The sequence below is a fragment of the Bos indicus genome, chromosome 29 (genome assembly GCF_029378745.1).
Source record: "Bos indicus isolate NIAB-ARS_2022 breed Sahiwal x Tharparkar chromosome 29, NIAB-ARS_B.indTharparkar_mat_pri_1.0, whole genome shotgun sequence".
NCBI classification, from domain to species: domain Eukaryota; kingdom Metazoa; phylum Chordata; class Mammalia; order Artiodactyla; family Bovidae; genus Bos; species Bos indicus.
Genome location: NC_091788.1, coordinates 39,969,028 through 39,986,762, shown reverse-complemented (window position 1 = coordinate 39,986,762; position 17,735 = coordinate 39,969,028). Strand labels below are relative to the sequence as shown.

At 43.6% G+C, this 17,735-nt stretch overlaps 1 protein-coding gene across 1 annotated transcript; it reads left to right on the top strand.

The window, feature by feature from the left end:
- The first annotated feature begins 3,647 nt into the window (after positions 1–3,647).
- On the top strand, positions 3,648–4,542 carry LOC109554623 (calmodulin-1-like). Its single transcript, XM_070783258.1, has one exon. The coding sequence runs from the start codon at positions 3,831–3,833 to the stop codon at positions 4,278–4,280; it is 450 nt and encodes a 149-aa protein (XP_070639359.1). The 5' UTR covers positions 3,648–3,830; the 3' UTR covers positions 4,281–4,542.
- Positions 4,543–17,735: the final 13,193 nt, after the last annotated feature.

The window sequence follows — 17,735 nt, the reverse complement described above, 5'->3', positions numbered from 1 at the left end:
CTTGGGCGTGGGGTATCTCTTCACGGCTGCTCCAGCAAAGTGCAGCCATTGCTCCTTACCTTGGACGAGGGGTATCTCCTCACCGCCACCCTTCCTGACCTTCAACGTGGGATAGCTCCTCTAGGCCCTCCTGCTCCCATGCAGCCACGGCTCCTTGGACGTGGGGTTGGTCCTCCTGGCCACCGCCCCTGGCCTCGGGCATGGGGGTGTGGGGTAGCTCCTCCTGCCCACCGCCTCTGGCCTCGGTGAGGTTCGTGACATTGTACAGGAGACAGGGATCAAGACCATCCCCATGGAAAAGAAATGCAAAAAAAGTAAAATGGCTGTCTGGGGAGGCCTTACAAATAGCTGTGAAAAGAAGAGAAGCGAAAAGCAAAGGAGAAAAGGAAAGATAAAAACATCTGAATGCAGAGTTCCAAAGAATGGCAAGAAGAGATAAGAAAGCCTTGTTCAGTGATCAATGCAAAGAAATAGAGGAAAACAACAGAATGGGAAAGACTAGAGATCTCTTCAAGAAAATCAGAGATACCAAAGGAACATTTCATGCAAAGATGGGCTCAATAAAGGACAGAAATGGTATGGACCTGACAGAAGCAGAAGATATTAAGAAGAGATGGCAAGAATACACAGAAGAACTGTACAAAAAAGATCTTCACGACCCAGATAATCACAATGGTGTGATCACTGACCTAGAGCCAGACATCCTGGAATGTGAAGTCAAGTGGGCCTTAGAAAGCATCACTATGAACAAAGCTAGTGGAGGTGATGGAATTCCAGTTGAACTATTCCAAATCCTGAAAGATGATGCTGTGAAAGTGCTGCACTCAATATGCCAGCAAATTTGGAAAACTCAGCAGTGGCCACAGGACTGGAAAAGGTCAGTTTTCATTCTAATCCCAAAGAAAGGCAATGCCAAAGAATGCTTAAACTATGAACTTAAAAACTTAAAAAATGTGGGGAGGTGCTCACACAGCATCCACAGGTACAGGGACAGAAGCTCTTTGCGGGGTGATGCCTCCCACTCTAAGGAGATCAGACTGGGACCAAGGCGGGAAAGGAACAGGTGCAGATCTGCATTCCCTCCACCGAGTAGAGACAACGCATCACTGTTTCCTCACTGACAAATCCAGGGACAAAAACGTTTTCTTTCCTTCTTTTGTTCCTCCTTCCCTCATTCTTTCCTTCTTTCCACTGTTTTGATGTCTCCTCTGAGCTTTCACCCCCATAGAGCTCTCAAACCCAGATGCCTACACAGGCCATACAGGGACACAGGGTCAGAAACCATGTCCTCTGAAAGCTCCATCCCGACTCGGGCACCTTCTGCAGGTAAGAGGTAGACTCAGCGTGGCCAGACCTGCCTGGTCTCCAAGGGAGGCTAGAAACCCATGTCGCCGTGATTGTCTCCCCATTTTTAAATTTCAGTAACCAGTTCAAGTTGTCCCAACCACAGGGTGAGCTGTGGTTTGTCACCATGTGAGACACATGCGAGGAGGACAGAGTCTATGGGAGGAAGGGGTGAGGGGGGAGGGGGTGGGGAGACCGACATTTTTCAGGTGTCCGGGAGCCCACTTTCTGTCACAGAGCCCTGTGTGGGGGCTGACAAAACTGGAGCAGTGACAGCTGAAACCAAGAGATGGCCCCTGGCCCTTGTTGAGTCCCACTTCATGGGGGAGGGGGTGAGGAGTATACAGCCACTGGCCCCTGCCGTTTTTGTCTCTTGCCCTCAACTTCTTTCCACTATTTTCTATCTTGATGAAATCCAGCTCACATACCTCGAACACAGGAAACTCAATCTAGCAGAAGATGATGAGGCTCAGAGGAGACTATACTACCCCTGGTGAATGGAGGTCAGTGCGGTGCCCTTGGTCACCACCTTCAAAGGGGAGGCTGCAGAATATCCCGGAGGTGAAGGGGCTGTTGGTGAGGGCTCAGCTCAGTATAACTCTCCAGATCTGACATCACTGGGGTGAAAATGAAGGTACTGATGGCTCCTGCTCAACAAGGATCTATCCTGGGACTATTCAGCTCAACAACAAATAGTTTCAACTGATATCAGATCCTGCAACCATAAACTCAAGGGGAAAAAAAGGAAAGACTGAAAGCAAAACACAGAATTTTCTAAGCGTGAGGGCCCTTAGATCAGAGTAAGGTGTGCAGCACTGGAGATGGCTGGTAATGTCCTTCCTCCCTTGCTTCTGCATAACCAGTTAATGCCAGCTCTCCCCTCATACTGAGTGCATAGCAGAAACACACAAACATGGGGACTAGTGTCTTGGGTTTGCACTTTGGCTCCTCAGCTCTTTAGCTGTGTCATTATGATCAAGTCCCTTAAGCTTAGTTTCCTCATCTGGAAAATGGGCACCATGACGATAATCCCACCTTGGGGAGGTGTGTGCCTCGGAGGAGCAAGAGACCCTGAGAGGGCTTTTTGAGCTCCTGAGTCCAGAACAAATATTAATTATTCTGCCTCATCAGAGTCAATGTGGTGATTACAGGTAATCCCTCCTGACATCCCCAGTCCTCAATACTGAGTCAAGCATAGTGACTGCTGTTTTTGAACTATAACCAGACCTCTGACTGAGCTGATGCTTCCATTTTCCTGACTCCACCAGGAGCTAAAACACTGGCTCCTACTACTCTCCTCCTCGCCCTTACCAGCCAACCTTTCCTTGCCAAGTACTTCAAGCCAGAAATCACACAGTAAGGAGAGTTGTAAAGGCTTTCAGTTTCTTGTCAGTTTCCCACATCTCCTTAGGGTAGAACAAAAACCTGTTACCATGGGAACTTGCACAGTTCAGTCTCCAAGGGTTATGTGGAACTGACCTCATTCTGCCCTTTATGTTGAAAGCATTCACTGCTGTCTTAGAAACCTTCCTAAGCCTGCTGCTTAAGGATGATATGTGTTGACTTGATCTAGCTTTTTTTTCCCCCCAGGGTGATTCTGAACATTCAGTCAAGTAACCAGAGACGGGGGTTCCCTGGTGGCTCAGTGGTGAAGAATCCACCTGCCAGTGCACAAGACATGGGTTCCATCTCTGATCTGGGAAGGTCCCACATGATGTGTAGCAACTAAGCCCAGGCATCACAACTACTGAACCTGTGCTCTAGAGCCCGGGAACTGCAATCAATGAAGCTCACGTGACCTAGAACCCATGCTCCACGACAAAAGAAGCAACCGCAATGAGAAGCCCATGCACCACAAGTAGAGAGCAGACCTCATCTCCACAACTAGAGAAAAGCCCACGCAGCAACACAGACCCAGCACAGCCAAAATAAATACATAAGTAAAAATTAAAAAAAATGTAACCAAATATTCAGTAACCTAACTTTCCACAGGACTTGACAAAAGCAAGCCACCCATCATGTGCTTATCCCTTGCCCCCAAACACCATGCCTGCCTCGACAATCTGAAAAGTTGCCCAGTACACTCCAGAAGGGAGAATTTTTTTAGTTTTCTTTCTTTCTACAAATTTCTGGGGTTGTGATTAAAATTGGAGATTCCTCCACACTCCCCAGTGATAAATAGTTAAGACAGTCTGAAAGACAGTGGAAAGAGTTCAGGGCTTCAGAGCCCAATTTAACGAACAGTTAAATTGGGATTTAAATTTAATTTAAATCTGATTCCAGATTTAAATCCTATCTTGGCGGCGGCGGTGCTGGGAGCCTGGCTGGTGCGGAGCCGTTAGCGCAGTTGGCGGCAGCGGCTGTCGGCGGCGGCACAGCGCTCAGCGCACACGGGGCCCCGGCAGCAGCTGTAGCGGAGGCGCCCTGCGGTCCCGGCCCCTGCGCGGCCACCCTCGCTCTCTCGGCCTCCCTGCCTCGCTCGCACCATGGCTGATCAGCTGACCGAAGAGCAGATTGCTGAATTCAAGGAAGCTTTCTCCCTGTTTGACAAAGACGGTGATGGCACCATCACAACCAAGGAACTTGGAACCGTCATGAGGTCGTTGGGCCAGAACCCAACAGAAGCCGAATTGCACGACATGATCAACGAGGTGGACGCTGATGGTAGTGGCACCATTGACTTCCCAGAATTTTTGACTATGATGGCTAGAAAAATGAAAGACACCGACAGTGAAGAAGAAATCCGCGAGGCATTCCGAGTCTTTGATAAGGATGGCAACGGTTACATCAGCGCCGCAGAGCTCCGCCACGTCATGACAAACCTGGGAGAGAAGCTAACAGATGAGGAAGTAGATGAGATGATCAGAGAAGCAGACATCGACGGAGACGGGCAGGTCAACTACGAAGAATTCGTACAGATGATGACTGCAAAATGAAGACCTACTTTCAACTCCTTTTTCCCCCCTCTAGAAGAATCAAGTTGAATCTTTTACTTACCTCTTGCAAAAAAAAAAAAAAAAAGAAAAAAGAAAAAGAAAAGAAAAAGTTCATTTACTCATTCTGTTTCTATATAGCAAAACTGAATGTCAAAAGTACCTTCTGTCCACACACACAAAATCTGCATGTATTGGTTGGTGGTCCTGTCCCCTAAAGATCAAGCTACACATGAGTTTTCCGATATAAATACTTGTCCTACCTTAACGATAAGGAAGCACTTAATGGGCTCCTGGCAGGCCCGTCTGCTCATGATTAATCACACTGTTCGGGCTGGCCAGTTTTTCATGCATGCAGCTTGACAATTGAGCACAGTCAGGGGGTTTGTATTAAAAATGAAAAAGTGAAAAAACAAATTCAAAACCTACTCAGAGGGGTTCTAGTTCAAATTGTTAGTGTAAATTGTAGCCGGTTTACTGAGAAGAGGCGTTTAAAATTGGTTCGCCTCAGGATGCCGTGTGGGTAACTGTCCAGGCGGAGCGCCCCTGCTGCAGGGCGGGCCTCTCTACCGCCCCCTGGCGACCGTGACGCGCTGGCGGTGCGCCCGTCTGTGTCTGCGGCGTTGTCCGCGTTGTGCTGAGTGGAATGGGTGTCAGGCTATCACCATTTATACAAATTTTTAAAAAGAAACTTTTATCAAGGGAGCATCTTTGGACTCTGTTTTTAAAACCTTCCGAACCATGACTTGAAGCCGGCAGAGCAGGCTGTGGCTGTGGACTTCAGCACAACCATCAACATTGCTGTTCAAGAAATTCACAATTTACGTCCATTCCAAGTTGTAAATGCTAGTCTTTTTTTTTCCAATAAAAAGACCATTAACTTAAAAAAAAAATCCTATCTTGACCTTTTACTGGCTCTGTGACCTTGGGCAAATTATTCAGCCTCTTAACTTTGCTTCTTGATGGTAAAATGGGACTAATTTTGTAACAGAATGCTGTGAAGTACAGTCCTTAGGAGGTGGCATTGCTGTGAGTAATTGCTCCTCAGGTAGTTATCAGGCATCAGTTACCCCTGGACCATTAGGGGTTCTGTTCAGCCACTGGTTGGTACCACAGTGGGCCCCTCCCTTGAACAACCAACTGTCAGTGAGTGACCATTCAGCCAACAGTTGACCAAGTGTGGTCCTCAGACTGAAGTGGTGTATGAGGCAGATCTTGCGGTTCTACATAGGGTCCTCTGGCTCCCCAGCTTTAGGCCAGCAGATGAGCTGGTAGCCCAGGGAAGAGGTTAAGTGCTCTATCCCTCAGGGCTCCAGAGCCCTCACCAACATCTCCCAGCAGTCTTGGGCCAGACTTTCAGGTGATGGTGAAACTCTCCCCCATTCCTGTCTCTTCAACCTAATGGCAGCAGTAGCTAGCCTGGGTCACAGTCTGAAGGACACCAGTCACACATCGCTCCCCCTACCATATTCATTTTGGTGGGCTGAGGAGCCTGAGGGCCGGTTAGGTCCTGGGCACCTGCCTCTGTCAGCAATAACAGCTGGGCTGAGTCTGAGAACCTGGCCCTAAAGAAGCTGCCAACTGAGATCTGTTTCTTCATCCAGGACTGGGACCTGAGAGGGAGAAAATGGTACCTTGGGACCTTGCCCTTTCTTGTCAGAACAGATAATGACATTACTTTGGTAGAGATTTACAGGAACGTCATTACTTTGCTATGCCCTGACCTCAAGAACAAATGATCTGACATCAAGAAGTTTGCAACAGTTAACCAGGGCCCTCCATCCCTTTTCCTATGAAAAGGCTTTCCTGAAAGCTTTGCGGGAGTTTGGGGTTTTTAAGGCATGAGCCATCCATTTTCTTGCAGCGCCATGAAATAAACCTTTCTCTGCTCCAAACTCTGATGTTTTGGTATTGTTTGGCCTCACTGAACATCGGGCACATGAACTTGTGGTTTGGTAACTATTATGCATCTTTCATTGCCCTTCCGCAAACTCCAAATGGGTCTTCATACTTGCAATATCCAGGTAACTTCAGTTCAGTTCAGTTCAGTCACTCAGTCGTGTCCGACTCGTTGCGAACCCATGAATTGCAGCACGTCAAGCCTCCCTGTCCACCACCAACTCTTGAAGTTCACCCAAACTCATGTCCATTGAGTCGGTGATGCCATTTAGTCATCTCCTCCTGCCCCCAATCCCTCCCAGCATCAGAGTCTTTTCCAATGAGTCAACTCTTCGCATGAAGTGGCCAAAGTATTGGAGTTTCAGCTTTAGCATCAGTCCTTCCAAAGAACACCCAGGACTCATCTCCTTTAGGATGGACTGGTTGGATCTCCTTGCAGTCCAAGGGACTCTCAAGAGTCTTCCCCAACACCACAGTTCAAAAGCATCAATTCTTTGGCGCTCAGCTTTCTTCACAGTCCAACTCTCACATCCATACATGACCACTGGAAAAACCATAGCTTTGACTAGACGGAACTTTGTTGGCAAAGTAATGCCTCTGCTTTTGAATATGCTATCTAGGTTGGTCATAACTTTCCTTCCAAGGAGTAAGCATTTTTTAATTTCATGGCTACAATCACTAAACTTAGGATTAATTAAAAAAAAATTACTTCCAGCTAACTCCCTGGTAGCTCAGCCGGTAAAGAATCCACCTGCAATACAGGAGATCCACTTTTGATTCCTGGGTGAGGAAGAGCCCCTGGAGAAGGGAATGGTAACATACTCCAGTATTCTTGCCTAGAGAATTCCATGGACAGAGGAGCCTGGCGGGCTACAGTCCAAGGGATTGCAAAGAGTCAGACACGACTGAGCAACTCAGCAGAGCACATCTCCACCCTTTCTTGAAGCTCACCGTCTCCTCCCTCCCTCTTCTGCTTAAAACTCCCTTCACACTCCACCTGGTAGCAGTCTAAACACAGCCTGATGTGCTGTCAGGATCTGCCCCTCCATCCTCTTTTTCCACGTGTCTGCTGTGCCTACTCTTGTTGTTTTCCAAACTTTTGAACCCCTCAGCACTCAGGACACATCACAGAGGCCATGCTCTAGGGGGAGGAGGAGGGAGAGTTGGGGAGGGGGAGAGCCCTTCTCTCCCAGCTCAGTCTTTCCTTTGACCACAAGGGGGCTCCCAAGGGACCTTCCCTAAGAGCAGTTGGAAATCCAATGCCCTAATCCTTCACCTCTGCTGACTCCAACCCTCCTCCTCCCTCCTGCTCGAACCCCCCCATCTCCAGCTAGGATTCCTCACCTGCAGTTGTGATGCCTCACCTGCAGGGCACAGAGGGATGGAGGGAGGGCTCTGCATAGTAAATGCTATGTGGTCCTTACAGAGAACCTGGGAGGGCAGGAGGAGTCTTTGGGAGAGGGAGCAAGGAAGTACAGAGGCAGCTTACTTCATCTTTGCATACCTCTCTCTCTCTTTTTTTCCCAGTCACTCTCTTTGGTAGGGGATTTATAAGGAGGAAATGAGTTAGTTCTGGGAGAGACTAATGCCCTGCTCTCAGGCCAGACTCAATAAAGGGTCATGATTTTCATCACCATGGCTGAGCTTCCACACTCAGTCCATTCCTACCTCTGCAACTCAAGCCCTTCTCACATGGACACTAAGGAGAAAAAACTTCAGATTCTTCAGAGACCACATCAGTCAAGAGAATGACAGGACTCAGATGGCTGGATGGAACTCAGATCCATAGCATTCAGCTTTAATCACTACAGAGGCCAAGAAACAGGTCATCTAACATGTAGCCCTCCCTGAAACTTCCTGAGAGTAAAATGCACTTCCACCATTTAAGAGAAGTCTCTTCATTGTCTGGCCTCTGGCTCTGACTTAAAAGCCATTTTAAGCTACTCCATGTGGAACTTCATTTCTTTTTATCCCATCCCAACTGTTGAGATGACCCAGAAAGGATATCACTCTGCAGCTGGCAGTCTCCACCCAACACCACGCTTTCTCATCTGCAGACCAAGTTGAGGAAATAGATTCAACCTTCCTTAAGGAAGTATCAATACAAAGGTCAAGTCAAAGATACAGTCAGGACAAATAACAGGAGTCTGTATAGGGTCACTCAAGTGTATCTGTTCAAAGTTCAAGATCATGAGACTGCTCTTCTTCCTGACCTGGGGTCATTCTAGGCTGCTATAGAGTGGGGGCAGCTCCAGATCCTACACCTGCTAGTAATGTCTGACCCTATAAACTTGTAGGTACAGGAGAGGCGGGTGTGTTGGGGCAACAGTGTAGCTACAGAAAAAGAGAAAACCAGACCAGAACCTCCTCAAATCTCATGACTTAGGCAGAAATCTACAAAGGCCATTACCACACAGGTGAGAGGGGGCAGTTCTGTATTAAAGCTGCAGTGAGCTCTGGGCTCCTAGTGCAGAATATCCACCAGAAGCCAGGCTCTCCAGCAGCTGCCCACCTGCTTTTATCAGACTCAGCCTTCTCCAGCCCTCTTCCACACCCCCCAGAAATATCCAGAGAACACAGTCAGTCAGAGCTCTCATACACTGCTGAAAAATATTTTTTTAAAACCCAGTGTTTAGTATCACATTCAATCTTGTACTCCTTGGTTTGGCATTCAAAACTCTGCACCCGTGTACCCAGAGCTGACTCTTTCAGTGAAATCTCCGTCTACTCTCCTATGAGCTGTGGACTCCACCAGCACTCTGTTCTACTGATTCCCAGAACAAACAACATACTTCCAATCACCTGACAAATATTTCACATCTATGAAGATCAATATAATGGGGATCCTGTCCTCTGGGAGCTCACCACTCTGCTGCTCTGTTTTTGCTCTTACCATTTCCTCTACCTGGGCTACAATTTCTTCCCCACACCTTCTCCAACTTGAAAAATGCCTACTGACCCTTCATTGTCAGATATCCGGAAAGTGTTACTTGCTCCTTCTCTGAAAGTCTTCATCCTACTCTTCAGTGATGCTCTGTAAGCACCACATGAAAATTACTACATAGGAATCATCGTGTTTCTCCAGCAAGACTGAGAAATCCCCAGGGACCCAGGGCATGTCTCATGTATGTCAGCATCCTTGCACTGAGGTCAATGCCTAGTATGCATGAGGTGCTCAGTGAGTGCTGACAGCAAGGGGGACCTTCATGTTTTAGCATACTTAGAGGAGCAGGAACCAGATTTACTCTCCTGCCTCAAACAACTGCAAACCAGACACAATAAATGAAACAGTGTTCAGACATTGGACATCAGGTAGTAGAGGATGAATTTCTGGTGTGTGTGTGTTGGGGATTCAATTGTAGGTGAATTCTATGATTGTCTCAACTCTAGACAAAATTTCCAGGACATGGCATAGGGACAGGGTATCCAACCAGAGCCCAACAGTCTTCCCAAGTTGGGAAGAGAGAGTTGGGCCTGGGTAGCCAGAGGTCACAGGGTAGAGCTACACAGAGAGAACTCTGGAAATCTTCATGACAACCCCCTCCAAGTTTCTGCTGAGTGTTGACAATACTGATCAGGTTTAGAGAGAACAATCCTTGACCCTCAAACTGAGCCAAGATTAATTTGTGTCCTCACCTACTGGAGTAGCTGCTGCTGCTAAGTCGCTTCAGTCGTGTTCGACTCTGTGCGACCCCATAGACGGCAACCCACCAGACCCCGCCGTCCCTGGGATTCTCCAGGCAAGAACACTGGAGTGGGTTGCCATTTCCTCCTCCAATGCATGAAAGTGAAAAGTGAAAGTGAAGTCGCTCAGTCGTGTCCGACTCTTAGCGACCCCATGGACTGCAGCCTACCAGGCTTCTCCGTCCATGGGATTTTCCAGGCAAGAGTACTGGAGTGGGGTGCCATTGGAGTTACCTCCTAATTCAGATGACATGAATAGAGCATTGACGAGGATATTGCTGTGGTAGTGGGGAAAATTAACTATGGCCTAAAGGCTGGTATGATCTCAGCTAACAAAGCTGAACAGCAAGCCTTCAAAGGATCAAACTGCTTTCAAGTAACTTAACAATGTCCCCAAACAATTCAAGAATATTTATAAAAATATAAAAATATTAAGCACTCAACAGGGTTAAATTTACAGCATCAGACATCCAATTTGGCTTCCCTGGTGGCTCAGACGCTTAAGAATCTACATCCAATTAAAAATTTCCAGATGTACAAAGAAGCAGGAAAATATGTTCCATAGCGAGGGGGAACAATCAATCAGTAGAAACACACACAAAAATACAGATAACAGAATTAGCAGGCAAAGACATTGAAATGTTTACTACAACCATGGCAGATATACTCAAGAAGCTAAAAAATATTGAGTATGTTAAGTAAAGTCATGGAAAATATAAAAGGATCCACATCAAACACCTAGAAATGGATAAAAGTATACTGGATGGATGTAATAGCAAATTAGATACAACAAAAGAAAAAAATCAGTAAACTTGAAGAAATAGCGACTGAAGCTATGCAAAACACCCATAAGTTAAAAAAAAAGAAAATAAACTGTGGGGAAAAAATAAACAGCATCAGAGAGCTTTGAAGCAACTCTAAGAATACTAAAATGTATGTAGCTGGAGTCCCCAAAGAAGTGAGAGACAAGAGAACAGAGAAAATAGCTGAAGAACTATTGACTGAAAAGTTTCCAAAATTGATGAAAGCTTTAAACCCACATATAGAAAAACTCAACCAACTAAAGCACAAGAAATATGAAAACTACACCAGACACATCATAATTCAGTAATTTAAAACAAGTAATAAAAGAAATATATGAGAAGGAGGTAAAAAAAAGACAAGGACAGAAGAACTAAAATAACAATAGCAGATTTAAAAAATTTTACATTTATTTTTTATTTTTTAATTTTATTTTTTAACTTCACAATTCATGTTGATATATGGCAAAACATTTATTTATTTTAATTGGAGGTTAATTAATTTATACTATTGTAGTGGTTTTCACCACACATTGACATGAATCAGTCATGGGTGTACATATGTTCCCCATCCTAAAAACCCTTCTCACCTCTCTTTCCACACCATTCCTCAGGGTGATCCCAGTGCACTGGCCCTGAGCCCCTGTCTCATGCACCAAACCTGGACTGGCAATCTATTTCACATATGGTAATATACATGTTTCAGTGCAATTCTCTCAAATCATCCCACCCTCACCTTCTCCCACAGAGTCCAAAAGTCTGTTCTTCACATCTGTGTCTCTTTTGCTGTCTCGAATATAGGGTCGTTGTTACCATCTTTCTAAATTCCATATATATACCTTAATAAACTATATTGGTGTTTTTCTTTCTGACTTACTTCACTCTGTATAATAGGCTCCAGTTTCATCCACCTCATTAGAGCTGATTCAAATTCATTCTTTTTAATAGCTGAGTAATATTCCATTGTGTATAAGTACCACAGCTTTCTTATTCATTCGTCTCCAATGGACATCTAGGTTGCTTCCATGTCCTAGCTACTGTAAACAGTGCTGCGATGAACATTGGGGTACATGTGTCTCTTTCAATTTTGGTTTCCTCAGTGTGTATGCCCAGCAGTGGGATTGCTGGGTCATATGGCGGTTCTATTTCCAGTTTTTAAAGGAATCTCCACACTGTTCTCCATAGTGGCTGTACTAGGTTGCATTCCCACCAACAGTGAAGAGGGTTCCCTTTTCTCCACACCCTCTCCAGCATATACTGCTTGTAGACTTTTGTATAGCAGCCATTCTGACTGGCATGAAATGGTACCTCATTGTGGTTTTGATTTGCATTTCTCTGATAATGAGTGATGTTGAGCATCTTTTTATGTGTTTGTTAGCCATCTGTATGTCTTCTTTGGAGAAATGTCTGTTTAGTTTTTTTGCCCATTTTTTGATTGGGTGGTTTATTTTTCTGGAATTGAGCTGGAGTAGCAGTTTGTATATTTTTGAGGTTAATTCTTTGTGAGTTGCTTCATTTGCTATTATTTCCTTCCATTATGAAGGCTATCTTTTCACTTCGCTTATAGTTTCCTTCATTGTGTAAAAGCTTTTAATTTTAATTAGGTCCCATTTGTTTATTTTTATTTTTATTTCCAGTATTCTGGGAGGTGGGTCATAGAGGATCCTGCTATGATTTATGTCGGAGAGTGTTTTGCCTATGTTTTCCTCTAGGAGTTTTATAGTTTCTGGTCTTACATTTAGATCTTTAATCCATTTTGAGTTTATTTTTGTGTATGGTGTTAGAAAGTCTTTTAGTTTCATTCTTTTACAAGTGGTTGACCAGTTTTCCCAGCACCACTTATTAAAGAGATTGTCTTTTCTCCATTGTATATTCTTGCCTCCTTTGTCAAAGATAAGGTGTCCATAGGCGCGTGGATTTATCTCTGGGCTTTCTATTTTGTTCCATTGATCTATATTTCTGTCTTTGTGGCAGTATCATACTGTCTTGATGACTGTAGCTTTATAGTACAGGCTGAAGTCAGGCAGGTTGATTCCTCCAGTTCCATTCTTCTTTCTCAAGATTACTTTGGCTATTCGAGATTTTTTGTATTTCCATACAAATTGTGAAATTATTTGTTCTAGTTCTCTGAAAAATACCATTGGTAGCTTGATAGGGATTGCATTGAATCTATAGATTGCTTTGGGTAGTATACTCATTTTCACTATATTGATTCTTCTGATCCATGAGCATGGTGTATTTCTTCATCTATTTGTGTCCTCTTTGATTTCTTTCATCAGTGTTTTATAGTTTTCTATATATAGGTCTTTTGTTTCTTTTCATTGCAATCGTGAATTGAATTGTTTCCTTAATGTCTCTTTCTGTTTTCTCATTGTTAGTGCATAGAAATGCAAGGGATTTCTGTGTGTTAATTTTATATCCTGCAACTTTACTATATTCATTGGTTACCTCTAGTAATTTTCTGGTGGAGTCTTTAAGGTTTTCTATTAAAGGATCATGTCATCTGCAAACAGTGAGAGCTTTACTTCTTCTTTTCCAGTCTGGATTCCTTTTATTTCTTTTCCTGCTCTGATTGCTGTAGCCAAAACTTCCAAAACTATGTTGAATAGTAGTGGTGAGAGTGGGCACCCTTGTCTTGTTCCTGACTTTAGGGGAAATGCTTTCAATTTTTCACCATTGAGGATAATGTTTGCTGTGGGTTTGTCATATATAGCTTTTCTTATGTTGAGGTATGTTCCTTCTATTCCTGCATTCTGTAGGGTTTTATCATAAATGGACGTTGAATTTTGTCAAAGGCTTTCTCTGCATCTATTGAGATAATTATATAGTTTTTATCTTTCAATTTGTTAATGTTGTGTATTACATTGATTGATTTGTGGATATTGAAAGATCCTTGCATCCTTGGGATAAAGCCCACTTTGTCATGATGTATGATCTTTTTAATGTGTTGTTGGATTTTGATTGCTAGAATTTTGTTAAGGATTTTTGCATCTATGTTCTTCAGTGATACTGGCCTGTAGTTTTCTTTTTTTGTGGCATCTTTGTCATGTGTTGGTATTAAGGTGATGGTGGCCTCGTAGAATGAGTTTGGAAGTCTACCTTCCTCTGCAACTTTCTGGAAGAGTTTGAGTAAGATAGGTGTTAGCTCTTCTCTAAATTTTTGGTAGAATTCAGCTGTGAAGCCGTCTAGTCCTGGGTTTTTGTTTGCTGGAAGATTTCTAATTACACTTTTAATTTCTGTGCTTGTGATGGGTCTGTTAAGATTTTCTATTTCCTGGTTCAGTTTTGGAAAGTTGTACTTTTCTAAGAATTTGTCCATTTCTTCCAAGTTGTCCATTTTATTGGCTTATAATTGCTGATAGTAGTCTCTTATGATCCTTTGTATTTCTGTATTGTCTGTTGTGATCTTTCCATTTCTAATTTTATTGATTTGGTTTTTCTCCCTTTGTTTCTTGATGAGTCTGGCTAACGGTTTGTCAATTTTATTTATCGTCTCAAAGAACCAGCTTTTGGCTTTGTTGATTTTTGCTATGGTCTCTCTTATTTCTTTTGCATTTATTTGTGCCCGATTTTTAAAGATTTCTTTCCTTCTAATAACCCTGGGGTTCTTAATTTCTTCCTTTTCTAGTTGCTTTAGGTGTAGAGTTAGGTTATTTATTTGACTTTTTCTTATTTCTTGACGTAAGCCTGTATTGCTATGAACCTTCCCCTTAGCATGGTTTTCACAGTGTGCCATACGTTTGTGGTTGTTGTGCTTTCATTTTCATTCATTTCTTTGCATATTTTGATTTATTTTTTGATTTCTTCTGTGATTTGTTGGTTATTCAGCAGCATGTTGTTCAGCCTCTATATGTTGGAATTTTTAATAGTTTTTCTCCTGTAATTGAGATCTAATCTTACCTCATTGTGGTCAGAAAGATGCTCGGGATGATTTCAATTTTTTTTGAATTTACCAAAGCTAGATTTATGGCCCAGGATGTGATCTATCTTGGAGAAGGTTCCGTGTGCAGTTGAGAAAAAGGTGAAATTCATTGTTTTGGAATGAAATGTCCTATAGATATCAATTAGATCTAACTGGTCTATTGTATCATTTAAAGTTTGTGTTTCCTTGTTAATTTTCTGTTTATTTGATCTATCCATCGGTGTGAATGGGGTACTAAAGTCTCCCATTATTATTGTGTTATTGTTAATTTCCCCTTTCATACTTGTTAGCATTTGTCTTACATATTACTGTGCTCTTATGTTGGGTGCATATATATTTTAAATTTTTATATGTTCTTCTTGGATTGATCCTTTGATCATTATGTAGTGTCCTTCTTTGTCTCCTTTCATGGCCTTTATTTTAAAGTCTATTTTATCTGATATGAGTATTGCTACTCCTGCTTCTTTCAGTCTCTATTTGCATGGAATATCTTTTTCCAGCCCTTCACTTTCAGTCTGTATGTGTCTCTTGTTTCGAGGTGGGTCTCTTGTAGACAACATATATAGAGGTCTTGTTTTTATATCCATTCAGTCTTTTGGTTGGGGCATTCAGCCCATTTACATTTAAGGTAATTATTGATAAGTATGATTTTGTTGCCATTTACTTCGTTGTTTTGGGTTTGAGTTTATACACCCTTTCTGTGTTTCCTGTCTAGAGAAGATCCTTTCACATTTGTTGAAGATCTGGTTTGGTGGTGTTGAATCCTCTCAGCTTTTGCTTGTCTGTAAAGCTTTTGATTTCTCTTTCATATTTGAATGAGATCCTTGATGGGTACAGTAATCTGCACTGTAAGTTTTTTTCTTTCATCACTTAAGTGTGTCCTGCCATTTCCTTCTGGAGAAGGCAATGGCACCCTACTCTAGTTCTCTTGCCTGGAAAATCCCATGGACAGAGGAGCCCGGTAGGCTGCAGTCCGTGGGGTCGCTAAGAGTCAGACAGGACTGAACGACTTCACTTTCACTTTTCACATTCATGCATTGGAGGAGGAAATGGTAACCCTCTCCAGTGTTCTTGCATGGAGAATCCCAGGGACAGGGCAGCCCGTTGGGCTGCCATCTATGGGGTAGCACAGAATCAGACATGACTGAAGCTGAAGTGACTTAGCAGGAGCAGCAGCCATTCCTTTCTGGCCTGAAGAGTTTCTTTTGAAGGATCAGCTGTTATCCTTATGGGAATCCCCTTGTGTGTTATTTGTTGTTTTTCCCTTGCTGCTTTTAATATTTGTTATTTGTGTTTGATCTTTGTTAATTTGATTAATAAGTGTCTTGGGGCATTTCACCTTGGGTTTCTCCTGTTCGGGAATCTCTGGGTTTCTTGAACTTGGGTGACTATTTCCTTCCCCATTTTAGGGAAGTTTTCAACTATTATCTCCTCAAGTATTTTCTCATGGCCTTTCTTTTTATCTTCTTCTTCTGGGACTCCTATGATTCAAATGTTGGGGCTTTTAACATTGTCCCAGAGGTCTCTGAGGTTGTCCTCATTTTTAAAAATTATTTTTTCCTCTCTGCTTCATTTATTTCCACCATAAGGAGTCTTGGTTAGCAACGAAGCCTGCTTGAAGTTTGGTAGAGTATGCCTCTCTGGCCCTGCAATTGCCCCCTTCCAGCTCTGGCTGCCCTCGCCTACGTCTTCAGTGGGGGATAGGCCAATCCACAGAGCTAGCCGGCTAGCTCTGCTCAGTCCTTTGTTCTGTGAGTGGGCCTGGAAGTTTCTTAGGTTAGAGCTTTTTGTGGGATAGCTATCCCATAATCTGGTTTGCTATCTCAAGTTAGTTCCCTCAGATTACCCTTGGGGCATTCAGGCCTGGTCCTTACCCTAAGCAATGGAGTTCACGCCTCCCTGTCCAGTCCCCGTTTACTAGTGATGGCAAGAGCATCTGAGCTGCTTCTCAGCTGGGAGTTGCTGTTAGGAATGTAATCTGTGGTTTTAATTATTTATTTATTTTTCCTCCCTGTTATGTTGCCCTCTGAGATTCTAAAGCTCACCACAGACCTGCCAGTGAGAGTGTTTCCTGCTGTTTGGAAACTTCTCTCTGTTTTAAGACTCCCTTTCCAGGACTCCATCCCTACCTCTTTTGTCTCTCTTTTTATCTTTTGTATTTTTTCCTACCTCCTTTTGAAGATAATGGGCTGCCTTTCTGTGTGCCTGATGTCCTCTGCCAGCATTCAGAAGTTGTTTTGTGGAATTTTCTCAGCGTTCAAATGTTCTTTCGATGAATTTGTAGGGGAGAAAGTGGTCTCCCAGTCCTGTTTCTCCACCATCTTAGGACTGCCCCTCAGACCCTCTAATCTTATGCCATGGCCATTGGGCAATTCCAACAAGATTCATGCTTGTGGGGTGTCAACCAGGACCCAAAAGATTCTAAAGAGCCACCACTGTATGCTCCAGGGACTCAAGTCCTAATTAAAGCCTGGAAATATGGGTCCCCATAGGCTCAACTCCAGACCACATGGAAGAATCTGTAATACTTTCTACCCTCACAGCATTCAAGATACAAGGTCATGACTCCTGGATTCACTACTCATGAGTCAAGCGTAGAAGAAAACAGAAGAGTACACTCAATACATCTGTGAGCCCTGGGAGACCTCAGCTACCTATTCAGGACTATAAATGAGTGCTATTTTAATGAACACCCCCAAAATTAAGTTTCCAGGGATAAGATTTCTCAGGATAGCTCTAAAGAGCCAACACAGCTTGGCAGGGATTGTACTCCAAAATAGACAGGAGATAGATCTCCTGATCCCTGAACAAGTAGGGACTTGAGCCATCTTGAACGAGATGTGTTGTTTCTGGGTAAATACCTCCAGTCAAGTTAAAGAAAGTCTCACAGTCCTTAAGAAAAACATTCATATCCTACAGGATTTCAGAAAACGAGCTGGAGAGTTCTTGGGGTGGCTGTAATCCTTCTCTTGGCAAGGGGGGAATTTGGAGTTGTCTAATGCTCCAAAATCACTGCAGATGGTGATTGCAGCCATGAAATTAAGACACTTACTCCTTGGAAGGGAAGTTATGACCAACCTAGATAGCATATTCAAAAGTAGAGACATTACTTTGCCAACAAAGTCTGTCTAGTCAAGGCTATGGTTTTTCCAG